At 38.2% G+C, this 17,205-nt stretch overlaps 1 protein-coding gene across 5 annotated transcripts in view; it reads right to left on the reverse strand.

Annotated features, from left to right (window-relative positions):
* Nucleotides 1-17,205, reverse strand: part of CTNND2 (catenin delta 2) — a 715,685-nt gene that overhangs the window by 324,390 nt on the left and 374,090 nt on the right. For all 5 annotated transcript variants that reach the window (XM_084880857.1, XM_084880856.1, XM_084880854.1 and 2 more), the window contains 2 exons: nucleotides 863-897; nucleotides 147-263 (listed from right to left, as the gene is read on the reverse strand). In XM_084880857.1, coding sequence (XP_084736983.1) covers nucleotides 147-263; nucleotides 863-897 — 152 coding nt within the window. The remainder of the gene's footprint in view (nucleotides 1-146; nucleotides 264-862; nucleotides 898-17,205) is intronic.

Consider the following 17,205-nt stretch of genomic DNA (forward strand, 5'->3'; position numbering starts at 1 on the left):
AGGTGAGAGTGAAGTGAAATACATAACATAAGTATAAATATGTCTAGAAGTCCTATTCAATATGTCTCATAATATTAGTTATATTAGAAAAATAATGGCATGATATTTTTTTAATTGTCTTCGAATATAATTGTCACTTGACTTACTTTCACTTGTGGAATAATCCTGTGGGTCAAGTATTCCAGATTCCTGCAGCGATCTAATACAGGAGTCCACCAGCTCCAGACCTGTTGTGAGTTCGTCTTCGATATCTTTTTGACCATCTGAAATTGTAGTATTTTAAAGTCATAAACATGAGATGATATTAAAGCTTAAGGTAATCATTTAAAAATCAAAAGTACTATGAAGTTCTCATTATCATAGTGTAATCTTCAGTCAATCAGCATTAAAAGCTAACTCTCACCCTACCCCCCAATTCCATGTTCACATGAAGGACAGAAAGTGACCAGGGAATTGTGAGACCTTAGGTCCCATGAAATTGTGAGCTATCACAACTTCACTAAATTTTAGTGTTATGGTGTTGTCATGCTCATTTTCATAAGTCTCTTCCTAAAGTTCACAAGGAAATTAATCAATAGAGACACATGTAATAAGTGTTCATCAAGAAGGCATACTTGGCCCGACCCACCTGGCTCAGTGGTTGAGCATTGACCTGTGAATCAGGAGGTCATGGTTCAATTCTCAGTTGAGCCGTATGCCTGGGTTGTAGGCTTAATCCCTGGTGTGGAGCATGCAGGAGGTAGCCAATCAATGATCCTCTTTCATCAATGATTTTTTTTTCTCTCTCTCTCTCCCTCTTCCTCTGTGAAATCAACAAATCAATAAAAATATATGTTTTTTAAACAAAGAAAGCTTATTTTACCTTGTGACTGCCAGTGAAACTGCTCTTCTGCTGAACTGTAAGAAAGAGAACACATAGGTATAATGCATGGATTAGAAACAGAAGGACCCTGCACAGCATTAGGGTAGTAATGGTGGCTCCTGGGACTTGTTTTAATTTCTTACTGAAAAAGAGACCTCCTTTTGATACAATCTTAACTTCAATCCATTTGATGTACACCTCTTTTGATTCACAGGTATTAGCATATTATAAATAGATATTGTCCAGTAATTTTCAAAAGAACAGCTCAATTTTCACAAAGCCAAACATATTACACTTGTTCCTTATAATAGTTTTTATATACATGCAGTTCTACCCAGCTTCAGTGCTTTTAAAACACAAGTCTGAAAAGTTTCATGTAGACTTTGTAATGCAGTTTAAAAAAGAAATAATACTCCCCCTTTTCATTACAAGGATGACATAATAAACTTATACCTTCTTATAGACATATCAGGTGAACTGTTCCTTTAAGCTGATTATTATAGTTTACATTAAGTAATTTAAAAATTATAACATTTTACTATCAGTTGAATATGCAGTTCCCAAATTCTCACTGTATACATTCATTTAATAAAATGACCCCAGTATGCGTATGTTCACATGCATAATATACCAAAGATATTGTGCAAAATGCAACTATGTAGAAAACAGATTCATTTTGAATGCTTTATTAAATATATGCATACATTTAAAATGCCTAAGTATAAAAAATTCATTATACACATAGATACTTCCAATATGCCCCATTTAATATGTTAATAATTGAGAAATCTAGATGCCAATCACTGACAGACATCACTTCCAGAATGATTTTCTACATTTATTCCACTGCATCTTTTACTCTGATCAAGTAGCTTCTATGAATAGCTCATCAGTTTCCCAACAGCAAGTGGGTTTTAGAACTCTAATCTATACCTTGGAGATGACTTTCGAATACATTTACAGGAGGAAAAAGGAATTCTGGCATAAATCAGGGTTCAGAAAACCCATGATTGATATAAATGAATACATGAGTAATCCCTTAAGAGACATATAGCTTTTACAGGGTATATTGCTCTGAAGCCAACTTGAAAATGGTTTTACAATGATGAGAGCTATAGACATTAGATAGATGAAATGATAACATTACAAAGTCAATCCAGTGCAACTTTTTTTTGTATTAAAAAGATGTAACCTTATATAGCAGTACCATCTATCTACAAAGCTTAACACTTAAAAGAGAATTGTCATCCTATAATCAATATTTTAAAAACTGCAGAGTATGTTCATTTAATAAGAGATGCTAATATAGAAGTAGAAAATACTTTCATACTTATAGCAAGTGGAAGGATGGCCCTCTCTCCTCATAGATATGGCCACATAAAATCCCTAGAAACTAAGAATTGTTATTGGGAAAAAACGGTTTTGCAGATGTAATTAAAAAATTTCGGATGAGTTAGTCCTGAATCCAATGATTAGTGTTTTTATGAGAGATAGAAGAGGAGGGAGAGAAAGAGAAGGCCAGTGAGGATGAAGCAGAGATTGGAATTATGCCTCCACAAGCCAAGGAATGCTTGGAGCCATCGGAACTGTGAAGAGACAAGAAATGATTAATCTCTAGAGCCTTCATGGGGTTCACAGCTCTGCTTGGAACTTCTCTTCTCCCTCAAACAAATAGGTTTCTTTTGGTTTAACCCTCACAATTGCGGTAATTTGTTATGGCAGTCCCAGGAAACTGACATTATTTTTTCTGTTATATCCTCCAGGATTTAGGACAACATTCCTTTTATCAGTGCAGCCCCTTTTTAAGTACTTACTGAATACCAGGTCTCTGCTTATCCACAACAATCACACATTTATTTTGGCAGATGGAGAATAACATGCTTATTGATGCTAACTAACTTGACCACAGGGATCTTAAGAAACTCAGTAGGGGATTAAACTAATCGATTCAACTCCAAAACTCACATTCCCACCTCCTAGTCTACAGCTATAGAGAAAAACACACTAAGGTTAGTTCCCACCCAATGCAGTGAGTGAGCCAGTCACTGGAAGCTTCCCCCAGGGCTCACTGAAGCCCTACACTTCTCTCTTTGCTGGCACAATGAAGACCACACTTCCTGCCTCCTTGCACAGAGAGGGAGCCATGTGAAAGTCTGTGAGAAGAAGGGACAAGTGTCACTTCCTGCTCCAGGCAGAGAAAGGCAGGAATGCGATCTTCATGCTCATTCCCTGTTAAGCCCTGTGTTGCGACGGGTCCCTCAGTAAGGATGTGAAAGAAAGATCTCGGCCAACCCATACACGACAATGCATGAGTAAGAAACAAACCAATGTTCGTTAAAACTCTGATGTTGGAGGATTATTTCCGTAGAATAAATGTCACACTGAATAATACAGAAATGTGCCATCACCTGCCGGTGTGGCTCAGTGATTGAGCATGGATCTACGAACCAAGAGGTCACGGTACATGTCTAGGTTGCCTGCTCGATCCCCAATAAGGGGCATCTGATCAATGATTCTTTCTCATCATTGATGTTTCTATTTCTCTCTCTCTCTCCTTTTCCTCTCTGAAATCAACAAAAGTGTGTGTGTATGTGTGTGTGTGTGTGTGTGTGTGTGTATGTATGTATATATATATATATATATACATACATACATATATATACATACTATAAGTATGAAAGTATTTCCTACTTCTATATTAGCATCACTTATTAAATCACTTATCACTTTAAAAGTGCCATCATTTATATTCATAAGGCATTTCCTGCTTCTCTCTCTTCATTTCCACACATTGAGCTGGGAGGTGTCTTGTACCCATCCTCTGAGATTTAGCCTCATCGACAATACTGGGTGATTTCATAATAGTTATTTTTAGTTCATGTCTTTCAAAAGTATTTCTATTTTAAGATGCAACAGAAGAAAGAAGCAGCATTTTTTTTATTACAATTAAAAAATACCATTGGCAGTGACTATAAAACTATCTTCTCCAAGCAGAAGGGCATTCCTTTGGGGCAGTCAAAGAGCATTAATCACATAAATGGTTTCCTGATTCCATTGGTGCAGTTAAAATGCATTAAAAGTATGAATGATCACAGAAAGTGGAAGTCCCAAGAGAGACCTGGTTTGGATTTTATTTCCTCTGAATGTACACTTTACTCTTTTGGAAAGGGGATTCTATGCAATTGCATAGTTTATTCATTAATCCCTTCTCTTAAAAACTGCTCTGAGGTGGGTGCTTTTTAAAAAGCAAACAGGCTATTTATACATTTAATGAACATGGATTAGCCTGTGTCTCCATCCCTCTTATTTCAGGTGTTTAGGAATTACTCATGGAGAACTTTCTCCCAATAATATTATCCAATTTACTATAACACAAAAGTCATTTTTTGAAGCTGTTGTAACTACATGCATGTTCTATTTCAAGAAATAAAGTTGGCTTTCATTAAAAATACTATTTATTGAAATAGAAGTAATTGTACAGAAATATATAAATGTAATTTAGAACATTCCAAATATATTTAATCATAACTATGTTTAAGTTCCAGAATCCAAATATTGTGAGAAAAGAAATGTATAATAAAGGCTATCATACGTAACATTAACCTTTAACTATATATCTAAATATATACATAAATCAATGATATTAAGAGTTTCAGAAACAAAATATGAAACAACCAATTTTAGTAGCTAACACTTTATACCAGACAATATGGTAGATGATGTTCATTCCATGTCTTTTAAGAGAATTAATATGTTCTCATTTTACAGATAATGAAACTGAGGTAAAAGATGTAAGGAACTTGCTGGATATTTCAGAGCTAGCAAGTAGTAGAGCCAGAATTCTGACCCTGCCATTTGGTATTAGAGGCCACTTTCTCAACTGCCATTTTATCCACACAGTTGGCTGCATCAAAAGTAAACTCCTAGGTGATAAAAACTAAAACATAAACACTAGAAATCAAGTTATAAAACAAGTCACATCCTAGGAGAAGCTATTTGCAATGCAATTAACATACAAAGAGTTCGTTTTCAGAACATACAAAGAACTCTTACAAAGTAATGAGACAGAGATTAAGAGATCAAATAGAAGAGAGGTCAACAAATATATGTATAGCTGAGGCATAGAAAAATCAATAAGGGATGGCAACTGAACACATTAAAAAAATACTCAACCCTATTAGGAATCAGAGGAATGAAAATTAGCTGTGAGATACCTCTTTATACTCTAGGCTGTCTAACAATTAGGAAGTCTGACAGTACTCAGTGTTGGGAGAGGGTAGGGAAATAAGAATTGTTATACATCGTACATCGGGGAGTAAATTAAGGAAACACTTGGGTGAGCTATGAGACAATGCCTGGCAATGTTTTACATGCAAATACCCAACCACCCAGCAGTCTTCTCTGGTAGAGCCTCCAGGGAAACCCATGTACCTGAGCCCAGGAGACTGTACAGGACTGTTCATGCCTTCATGTCCATAGTAACAAAACAATGGAACAACCTAAGTAATCAATAATAGGGGAATAGAAAAATATACTGATATGATTACATATCATATATGACATACATCTAGATTAAATTATTCATCAGTTAAAATAAGTGTGAGAATAAACAAGTCATCTTTTCTGTGAACAGTTTAGACAGCCACTATTTTGGACTGTGTAATTTGGCAGCAGCCATGTTGGCCGCATGGCTTGCAACTCCCCTGGGGACCCCATGTTGAAACTGGAAAGGCCAACCCCTCCCGTCAAACTAGCCAATTGAGAAAGACTGTGAGCCTGAGCTCCAATCAAGAGTGAGGGGCAGGTCACATGCATCAGGATTGAAATCCCAAGCAGACCACCTGCTCAGTGTGAGAGTGCTTCCAGACCATGTGCTGCACACCCTTCTACATAGAAGTAAAGATATCTGCCTTGTTGCCTGGCTACTAAGTATGTTTTGTGTTCTACCAGGACCCCTGAATTTTGGGGCTTATTTTATTTCTTACATAAGTTAGCCAGATACTACATAAATATCAACATGGGTAGTTCTCAAAAACAAAAATAGAGTAGAAAGTGCAACTTACTTACACATAAGAAATGTACGTACTGCATGATCCCATTAATGGGAATTTAAAAACTGACTGAATACTATATATGATATATGATATGTTACACACACACACACACACACACACACACACACACACACATATACATACATATATATATATATATATATATATATATATATATATATATATATATAATGCAGGCATTTGGAAGATTAAATAAGTTTATCTCAAGTGACTTATTAGGTGATCAGGGCCTGGTGCCTTCTGACCAAGTATGAATTTGCTTCCTATTTTATTACATAGTAGCGGCCCGGTGCATGGCCTGGCCTGCCTCCTCTCACAATCCGGGAGCCCTCAGGGGCAGAAGGTGACCCAGCGATGAGGCGAAGGTGATGCCTCCATCACACCTCTGCTGCTGCTACTGCCAGCAGACGAGCCTCAGCCAGCCCTGGTTACCTGAGTCTTGGGCGGCCCTGGGAAGCTGGGAAGCCACCCTCTGAGACTTGCCTATGCCTCAGACTGCCCAGGGTGGCTAGGGAGCTGAGGGGACTTGGAGATTTTGGAGGAAGGTGTATGGAGCGGCTGGGCCCAGCAGGCCTGGCCTTGCTGTGCACCTGCGGCCCTGGCAGAGCTGATGGGTACTACCATCTCTAAAGGCATTACAGTCAATTAGCATATTTCATCCTTATTGGCTGTGGGTGCCATCATCTTTGGGGATATGGCATCAATTATCATATTTCCTCCTGATTGGCTGTGGGCACCACCATCTTTTGCAATGGTGTAAGGGTCAATTAGCATATTCTTTCTTTATTAGATTGGATTATTATATGGTTTATAGATTATAGTTTATACTAATCTATTTAATCCCTAGGGGTACACTGAAGGCCATTATGGGAGGGTCAAAAGGGGGCATATATGGGGAAATGGGAAGAGCAGACCTTAAGAAAATACCTGGGTTCCATGGCTAGGCTGTTGGTCATAACCAGTCCTGGAGAAAATGGTAAGACATTCTCACCACAAACTCTTGGTGACAGCTCCCTTGGCTTTTCATATCCTGAGCAGAGAGACCCAGAGCAAGCTAACTGTGACTGCAGTCTAATTAGGATGTGGGTAGGAAAGCACACAGTACTGGAGGATCATGGCAAGAAGAGGTGCATTCAAGGCATTCCTGCACACCAGGCCATGGGACCTTGAGCACATCACATACTTTTATCCAAGCCTCAGTTTCCCTAATTGGAAATGGTGAATACAACTAGAATTTTCCTCCTGGGAATCATGTGAAAGTTAAGACTGTAATGTATGTAAAACCCAACCAACAGTGCTGGGAACATATGAGGCTTTAAAGTGGCGGGAGGGTGGAGGGAGTGGAATGGGGGAGGGGGGTAAGCTATTATACTGTTATCACAAGAAGAGTAACAGAGGCCTGAGAGAGCACAGCCAGCTCAGAGGAGAGACAGTCCAATAAGTCAACAACATGGAATTCAACATGTCTGTGCTTGGAGCCAATAAATATTATCACGAAAATGTGTTACAGGCTTTGTGGAATTGAAATTGTCCATTTTCCCACACTCAACTGGGGAAGAAAAACAAAGGCTGTCTCATCAAGGAAAGATGATTCTCTTTGACAGTGTAAGTTTTCCAATCTGTCCCACACAGGATGCTTCTCCTTGCAACCGATACTGGTCTTGCCTTAGTAAAAGCTTAGGGACAACTTGTTATTTTCAAAACCCTGGGAGAAAACAAATCAGACCAAAAGTGCTATTATGAATTCTCTTTCTGGTGTGAGGCAGAGGAAATTCACATTCTAAACTAATTTCATTGGAGTTGGACAAATTATGCAGACGACTGATACCACAGAGAGGTACCAGCTCCCACGCTGTAGCCTGGATACACACGGTTCCAATGTTTATCACAGAACACACCACACTGTCGGGCTTGTGAGCTGGCCAGCTAGAGCTAAACGAGGGAGAATTAACATGAATTCTGTTTTGTTTGTGTTCCTTCAAAATACATACTCCAGTTTCCAGCAAACACAAAGAATTAAGCCCTAGGCTCAATCACCCAAAATGTGCTAGCTACACAAAAGCCAAGCTCTTACTATGGGAAAGACATGAATTCAAGTTTCTGTACTTATATTACAAGAGACATTATATATCTATATATCTGCATATCTATATATCTATATGTCTATATATTATATATAATTTCATATCAGAAGAAGAAACAAATGGTGAGTTATAAATTAGAAAATTCTCCCATTATATCCCTCTCCAGAGTTTTCTGGGAGACTTCTCATGATGGGCTAGGTTTTTGTTTTTTTGTATTTTTATTAATTCTCACCCAAGGATATTTTTTCCATTTATTTTTTTATAGAGAGTGAAAGGGAGGAGGAAAGACAGAGAGAGAAACATTGATGTGAGAGAGACCCATCAATTGGCTGCCTCCTGCATGCTGCCTGTAACTGAGTTACATGCTCTTGACCAGAATTAAACCCAAGACCCTTCTGTTCATGAGCCTACACTGTAATTACTGAGCAAAACAGGCTAAGGCTAGGCATTATTTTTTTAAACTGCTTACACAATATGCCAGAATTTTACTGAAGTTGAAGCAATGTTTCTGAATGCCAGCCACATTAAAAAATAAATGCCAAAATACCTTTCTCCATGAGCATTGCATGAATTGGAATGTGGTGAATTACACTTGCAGATGACCAGAAATACTATGCCTTGATGACTCAGATCTTACAAAATTCTCAAATGCCTTCAAACTATCAAAAATGGAACAGTTCATGTGGTTTATGTGCCAAATGCATTCTATATTGTTATATTACTGACTTCCTCTGGTGCTCCCGGCACCTCATAGTTAGATTTTTGATTAATCTGATCTTTTCATTCACTGATCCTGTGGCGGAAAGAGAGCTCCACCGTGTTTTGCAGTCTGATCATTCACAGCTAATTTCTCAGGCAGGAGAAGAGCAGCTGGTGTGTTGGCTGACAGAGGTGGCATCTATACGAAGGTTCTCAGATGTTCCAAGTTTTAGTCTTTTGTATAGAATATCCCAGAACTGTCCCTGTTGTTAGGATCCTATCTGTGAAGCGAGCTCCTTCACCTTATAGGCATCTCTGGGCAAAAAGAGATGTCACATTTATGTTTTTCTAGCTTGTTGTGATTGTGTGCATGTGTGTGTGTGTGTTTGTGTGTAAGAATTATGTTTATGCGTATGTGCCTGTGAATATGCATATGTGTGTTTTTCTCTACAACACACCGATTTACTCAAAGCTTTTCTTTCAATTGCTCTTGTTTCATAAGTGTGTTGTCTATTATGGTATTGAATTGAACTGAAATTGATTTCAATGATATACCTGAAGCTGACACCTCATATAGTTAATGGAATTTATGCAAATAACCACTTCTGTTTCATAGGAAAGAGAAAAGTGATCTTTTGTTTTGTGACTTGAATACCAACATATGATTTTAAAATAAATTTCAATTGTAGTGTCCTTACAGAGCATAAACTATGCAATATTCATAAACAACTCTCATAGTATTATATCACTTCCTTTGGAGCAGCAGTGCTTTATAAACAATTTGAAGTTTCAGTTTAATGGGTGTCCAAATGTTCATAGCAGTCTATTCCTAATTGCCAACAACTAGAAACAACTAAATCTTTTAAAACAGGTGAATAGTTAAACAAGCTGATAAACCCATACAAGAAAGATATATGCAGCAATAAAAAGAAATGGGTTATTGATATATATGACAGTGACAACTTAGAGAGATCTCAAGGAAATTATGCTGACTACAAAATATAAAGAACATTCTTGAAATAGCAAAATTATAGAAAATAGATTAGTTTTTGCCTGGGCTATAGGAAAGTGGGTGCAGTTATAAAGGGGTAATATGAGGTGATGATGGAGTGGTCCTATATGTTGATTGTGGTGATGGGTACACAAAGCTATTTATGCAATAAAGTTACATAGAAACACACACACATACACACAAATGAGTGCATGTAAACCTGGGGAAATCTATGACTGCACCAATGTCTATTTCCCGGTTATAAAACTGTCCTACATAGATATGCCTGATGTTTCTATTGTAAGAATGGGGAGAAGTTACAGGAAACTTCTCCAAGTATTTTACTTGGCAACTTCCTAAGAATCTAGAAGCATTTCAAAATAAAAAGCTAAAAAAATCGGGAGGTATGGTTTGATATACTTTGCTCTTTTCCCTGAACTGATTCTCCAATATGCAATATGCCCCTCAATTATTTCCTAGTAATAATTAAAGTAGAATTTTAAAAATATTGGAATAAAAAGAAAGGAAGGAAGGGATGGAGGGAGAAGAAAGAGAGAGAGGAAAAAAAGGAAACCAATGCTGATTATCCTTTTTGTTCTCCAATCTTAAGCTGCTGGAGCTCAGGTGACACTGCCTGAGCTCAGTCCTGCTTTGTTCTGTGAATGAAGGCATTAGCCCTGGGACATAATATACCAATCACACTGCCCACTGCAAATCGGATGCAAGAGCTGTGCTGTTTCTGAATGAAAACTCATCCATTATAGCTAAGCTCCTCAGAGGCCTGCATGCACTTACATTGCCATATATTTACAAGGAAAATAAAAAATGGCATTTTGGTTGACAGTACTAAGTAGCAGTCCTAATGCATTCTGTGTGAGTCTGGGACCTCATATAGTACACATCGGCTCTCTGGGTGTGTGTTCGTGAAAGTTATGCTTTTGCTGGGCAGATACGCTCTTGATAATTCACAGGGGAGCTACGGCCCTGCCAATCTGCTTCTATGACCGCCTTCCCACGGCCCCAACTCCTGGAAACCAGTCTACTTGATTACATCTGTTTCTTTTCATATTTATTGCAGTGGAAAAATGTTACATCAAACTATCACCCCACTCCCCAACATTTAATATCTGATATTTGAAACTGAGCAGCTGGGTCAGCCTCATGTTCTCCTCGTCTCCCCATCGCATGGCAGCTGTGCTTGTCCTGAAGTCCTCCTTCGTGAAAGAATGAGGATTTGAATGGGAGGTCTCACTAAACAAATGCACTCCCAGTCAGATGTATAAAATCATTTACAAATGCATGAATTGAAGTATCTATTAATGTTCTTAAGATATTTAAAAGCATATCTTCTGCAAAATCCCTTTTGAGATCCTAAGCATCTACCTACCCACTCTTCCTTGTAAATGTCCTTTGAAACCTACTCCCCTTAAATGAAGTGATTGGAGCTTTTTGTCATCTCTTGCCTGGTGGCAGAAAATGCTCTGTGCCTTGAGGATGGGAGTTGATTCTTTCCATGGACAAAGATTCCCCCCTTGATCAAAATTTTGTTTGGCTCTTCTATGCTCTCGTTTTTACTAGGTCCAATCTTTTGAGTTCAGTTTTAGCAAGAATCAATCACGCTATATATCTGATAACTCCTGATATCTGAGGGAATTCTTCATCCTCCACCATCCCACAGGAGATGTCTAATCACTTTGGCTGGTTTAGCAAGAATCCTGTTAGGTTGGTTTAGCCAAAATCCTCCTTTTCCCCTGATGCCCCCTTTAGTAATTTCCCATCCACTTTACTCCTTGGCTATAAATCCCCACTTTTCATTATTGTATTGAGAGTTGAGCCCAATCTCTCTCCCTCACTACAAAACCACATTGTAGTAGCCCCTCTTGGATAAAGTCTGCCTTACCATTCTTTAACAAGTATTACCAAATAATTTTTAGACATCATCACAGCTTCCTCACTGCCCCAGAGGAACATGGATGAAGTCACAGGCCTTCTCTATTCTCAGTCCCCTCCAATGTACTGACATAATGTAATCATGGTGGGCTTCATGAGAGTGAGCCCTGTGGATTGCCAAAATTAAAACTGCCCCATTCTCAGAGAGCCCCAAGCTTGGTTTAATGCTCTACTCTTGCCATCCTGAAACTCAATAATTCTACCTTTGAACTACTTTTGCAAGTGAAATTCAGTGAGACAGTGGAACATGTAAAGAGTGGAGAAGATATACACACTTTGCACACTCTTTTTCCTTGCTACCTCATTCATATATAGCATTTGCTAATTCCTGCAGGACCCATGATGCATTGTGGGAGTCCAGCAAAACTAAACGTCATTACAAGGTAGGTGTGTTAAGTTTATGACAGTATAGAGAGGAGTACCAACAGACCGAGAAGGCTATGTTTTCCCTTCCAACTAGAACTTGCTTTAAATGAAGAAGGCAATGACTGTCTATAAAACATGAATGATAATTATCATATCCTTTCTTATTCATGGTTACTCCCCTATGTTGGCCAATTACTTATGCTGGAAATGATGACCTAGAAGGGAAGGGAAAGGCAGGGGACCTGGCAGATCTATTTTTCTTTTTTTCAGTCCTTCTTTATCTCCAATAAGAAAATGTTGGTAGAATATTTGCATTTTGCAGAGGGAAACAGAAATAGTTGAAGTAGGCTTGTGCAGTGTTTTCACCGCTCTGATAAGAACGAAATACATATGCATATATGGGCTATGGAATATGAATTGCCTAATTTCAGTGATTTTGTGTATAAGTAAATGCTCCTATATTTGCATTTAAATCTGGCACTGCACAATATAAAGATAAATGGTGAACTTCATGTCAATAACTTAAAATTTTAATTTTTACTTACTTGGAATGACATTTCATAGTAAATAAAAATACATCATCACGAGTCAAGAGAGAGACCATGGAAGAAATAAAAAAGCTTTAGTATCATTTAGTACTTTTCATGGCATTTTTCCTGCCCCTGCTTTTTGAACAAGTTCATATCTTCATTTTGCACTGGGCACTGCCAATTTTGCAGCCTGTTTACTCCAAACTTGAGATGCCTCAGTTCACCACTGTGGGGTTTAAATGATAACGTAGATGAAGGTCCCAGGCACAGAGTATCAACCAGTCCTTCTCTACCTCTCCTTGGTTTACTCTAGCAGCCTCCCTCCTATTCTTCATGCCTGCAGCCTTCTTTTGCTCCAATCAATTATCCTCCATGCCACTGAAATCAACATCCAGAGGCAGAAATCTGCCAGTGGAAATCCCTAGTTCGAAAGTCGTCAGCGGCCAAAACCATTTTGGCTCAGTGGATAGAGTGTTGGCCTGTGGACTGAAAGGTCCCAGGTTGGATTCTGGTCAAGGGCATGTACCTTGGTTGTGGGCACATCCCCAGTAGGGAGTGTGCAAGAGGCAGCTGATCGATGTTTCCCTCTCATTGATTTTTCTAACTCTCTATCCTTCTCCCTTCCTTTCCGTAAAAAATCAATAAAATATGTTTTTTAAAAAGTCTTCAGTGGTTCCCCATTGCCTGCAAGATGAAACCCAAGCCCTTTGCAGAGCTTGCTTGGTCTGTGAAGACCCCCTTGACCAACCGTGAGGACTCATAGCTGCCTGCCTTAGCTGTTTAGGCTGATTGGGACTCTGCATCCTCTGAGTCCCCTGAGCAGCTGGATCATTTATCAAAACATGCTATGATGCTTTGCTTTTTAATATTTGTCAAACTGTGAGTTCTTTGGGGACAGAGAGCAAATAGCATTCCCATGTATTCCACAGTATGAAGCTCTGTTTCTAATACTCCTGAAATGTTGGTTCAGGAATGAAGATCAGCATTCTAGCACAAGGAAGAATTTCCAGTTCATACTGTCAACACAATCGTTATTTATTTTGCTGAATTTTGTCTTCCTACAAATTGCACTGTGACAAAAATGGACGATATAGTATTGTTCTTTTTAAATTTGGCATAGGAACAACTATACATTTTTCACATTTAATATTATTATGCATTAGTTCCAGGTGTACAGCACAGTGGTGAGACAATCATGTGGATATATATATGGAAATATATATATATGGAAAATCCATCCTTCTCAAGAAAACATCACATTGTATTCCAATATTTAGTAAACTCTTTTTCCCCCACATATTAAATCCTGTTCATCCTATAGACTTGAACAAAGTAATTTCCTCCTCTTAATTAAGCCCGTTCACTCAAGCTTCCTGTTAAATGAAACATTATTTTCACTTATAAATGTTCCATGATGTGTTCCTAGTGGTTTCTAATTGAAGACAATTACACAAAGATAAATCAGAGCTCATCAGTGCAGTTGTTATTAGCATGGCCCCTGATCTGCTTCTGAGGGCTCCATGTTGGTTTAAGGCAATAGGGCAAAGCAGGGCCCCAGAGGGAGCTTTGATGAAGAAGCTCGGGGATTTCTCAGGCAGCAAGGGCATCCTTCATCTTTAATTTGTTGGTTTAATCTGGCTAGAGAGGAACTGACAAAATCCTCATCACCTAATGTGCTTAATGGTCTAAATGAAATGAGTTGATGGTGTTGGTTTAGTCCCTCTTGGACCCATTTTGAAGTCATACAAGCCCCCCATAAATTACTCTAATGAGCCCTTCTCACAGAAAATTTGCCACGGAAACTAGACCCTGACATTTATAAAGATTTTCCTAAAGCATCAAAAAAGTGAAATGATTAAAGAGTCTCTAGAAAATGGGTTATCACCCCTCAAAACATAGGTCATTCTCAACCAAGGAGAAAATGATACCCCAAATGCAGGAGAGATTTTCTTTCATTTCTTTTCCTATTCAGAGAAAACCAGGAAAACAAATGTAATATTGGTTTTATTTCTAAGTGGTGGAACTGATCTCCATTTTCACTAAAGAAAGGTAAAGTGACTTTATTTTTATTATTATGAGTTAATATCAAACCTTTTTCTCATGAAAAGGAGTAAAATGTTGAAATTGGTCTTAAAATAGAATAAAATGATTCCTCCAGCTTCAGGTAAGACATGCTTCTCTTGCTCTATTTATAAATGATTAATAGTTTAAAAATAATAGTGCAGGTAAGGACATTTTAAATTTGTTTGAAGAAGCAAAAAGGCAAAACAAGAATAAAAACCCTACTTCCCTTTCTCTGAATTTTTTCTTTTTTGACCTTCAAAATGTGGAAAACTACCACTGATATCAAATTCACCCTCCCAACTTAGAATTTTAAATAGTTAATGCACTGTCCTGGGACATGACTTCATATTCCCCCTAGATGAGCTAGACCCAGAATGTCAATTTGATAAGCTGATGAATATGTGTGCTTCATTATTTTGATATTATCTATTTAGACTGCCTTGCATGCAAGTATACACCACCTCTCCCCGCCCCCCCCCCCCCCAACACATACACACACAGACCTCACCACCAATAATGACAGCATTTTTTTTTTGGCCTAATTTGGAAGGTGGAACAGCATGCTGTGTCAGGGAATAGAGAACAGAAATGTCCAGTATTTAGCACAATTCTTCCTTGTGCTAGCAGTGCTGATCTGCATTCCTGAACAAACATTTCAGGAGTATTAGCCTTCAGTTTTATATAAGGAAAATGTAACTTTTGTGTTCACAAAGCATTAGGGTCATACTTAATATTGCCCATTTCTCCTCCTTTTTAGAGGTTCAATAAAAAATTCTAGCCTGTCATGTTATAAGTGTGAGCAGCTTCATGCGCCTGGGTCTATTTCCCTCCTTGCCCTTGGATACGGCTTGGCCATGACCTGTTTAGCCCATTAAAATACAGCAGAAGTGATGCTTTCTATCTTTCTGGTCTTAAGAGATATACATCTGTAAGACACCTTCATGATAGAAAGCTCTTTTTTGGAAGTCTGACTACTGGTGGCATCCATGCATACTATTTTGAAGAGAAAGATACTTGCAGAAACACAGGGTTACACATTTTACTACCTGTTTCCTTGAATCCTGAGTACAATTATCTTTTATTTAATGTCCTTCTTCAATGAATTAAAGTGAATACGAATACACTAGATATACTCCATATTGTATGTTTCTAGGATTGAGATAATTTTTAAAAAGTAAAGCATTTATGGTTTGTTACCTTGAGCAAAGTAGTTTGAAATGGAAATGATATTTAAAACTAGAAATTAATATTGGGCTACATAGAAAATGTTACACATTTGAATAAATTGGGAATATGACAACATAAACTTAAAAAAAAAATGAAGTGAACTTCACCAGGGAGATATTTGGGCAGAAGTGTGGTTTGAACCAAATCTTGAACGAAAAGACTGGGTAAAATTGGGTAATGGAATGGAGGGGAGTTTCACATCAGTATTGGCAAGGCAGATTACTAATATAAACTAAAGATGAAAGAAAAAGAAAAATCAATAACTTACTTAAGTCAGTTTAACACTTCTAGACAACACCCTAGGTAAACTCTGCAGAGTATAATTTAGCCTGAGAAATATTTCTCTCTCTGCTCTTGTGGTTGATAAAAGGGAAGGATTAGGTAGCAAGTGGTTATTTCAAATGAGCAGTGACATTTGGGATAGATCGGAAGGAGAGTGAGAGAGGATAAACCAAACCAACCAAACAAAAATCAAGCAACTTACCAACCAATCAACACACCTACCAGCATAAAAAATACAAAGTAGTGAAGACCTACTGCAGAGATACATTGGTTTGGACTTATTGATGAAAGAGAGAGAGAGAGAGAGAGAGAGAGAGAGAGAGAGAGAGAGAGAGAGAGAGAGAGAGAGAGAGAGAGAGAATGTGTGTTTACAAATGTATCAAAGCAGATAGCAAGCAGGATTGGGCCCTCAGTCCATTGTTTGCCAACTTCTATGCATCTGAAGACTATTCATAGTTGAATTACTCTGTAATGTCACACCACAAATTTTACAGTATTTATAATCTGCATATTGGTTACAGATAGTACATTCAACTAGTATGTCAATCTTACTTTTTCAAGTCTTGCAATTCAAGTGACTTTAGGGACATAGCTCTTATTATCTGAAGACTTTTTTACAAGATGATTTTCTGGTTAGGAGATGCTTTGGAGCCTGTCTTCCTTTCAACTTCATTGGGTGTTAAATAGTCAAGTTTCTGCTCCTTGAGTGCCTACCAATTGGGATTTTAGTATTCATGCATAACAATGAAGATAAAATGATAGTTGGGGATACAAGTAAGAGGAGCATTGAGGTCAAGCCACACAAGGCTTCTCCCAGGCACAATTAGGTATGCTTGAATGGGCATCAAAATCATTCCTCTTGGGGGAAGGCCTACCCTGCAATGAAGATGACTTGTGGATGGTGGGAGTGATAGAGCACATATGTCAAACACAAGGCCCGCGGGCCAAATCCAGCCCGCCAGGTCTTGCAATGTGGCCCGCACCGTGCTGTCATCACTGCACTTCGCTGTCAGTTTATGACATTGTCAGTTTATGACTGTTCAGTAAACCATTCGGCCCGCGATTTAGGCTGGAT

The sequence above is a fragment of the Pipistrellus hanaki genome (genome assembly GCF_964339955.1).
Source record: "Pipistrellus hanaki genome assembly, chromosome: 4".
Classification (NCBI taxonomy): domain Eukaryota; kingdom Metazoa; phylum Chordata; class Mammalia; order Chiroptera; family Vespertilionidae; genus Pipistrellus; species Pipistrellus hanaki.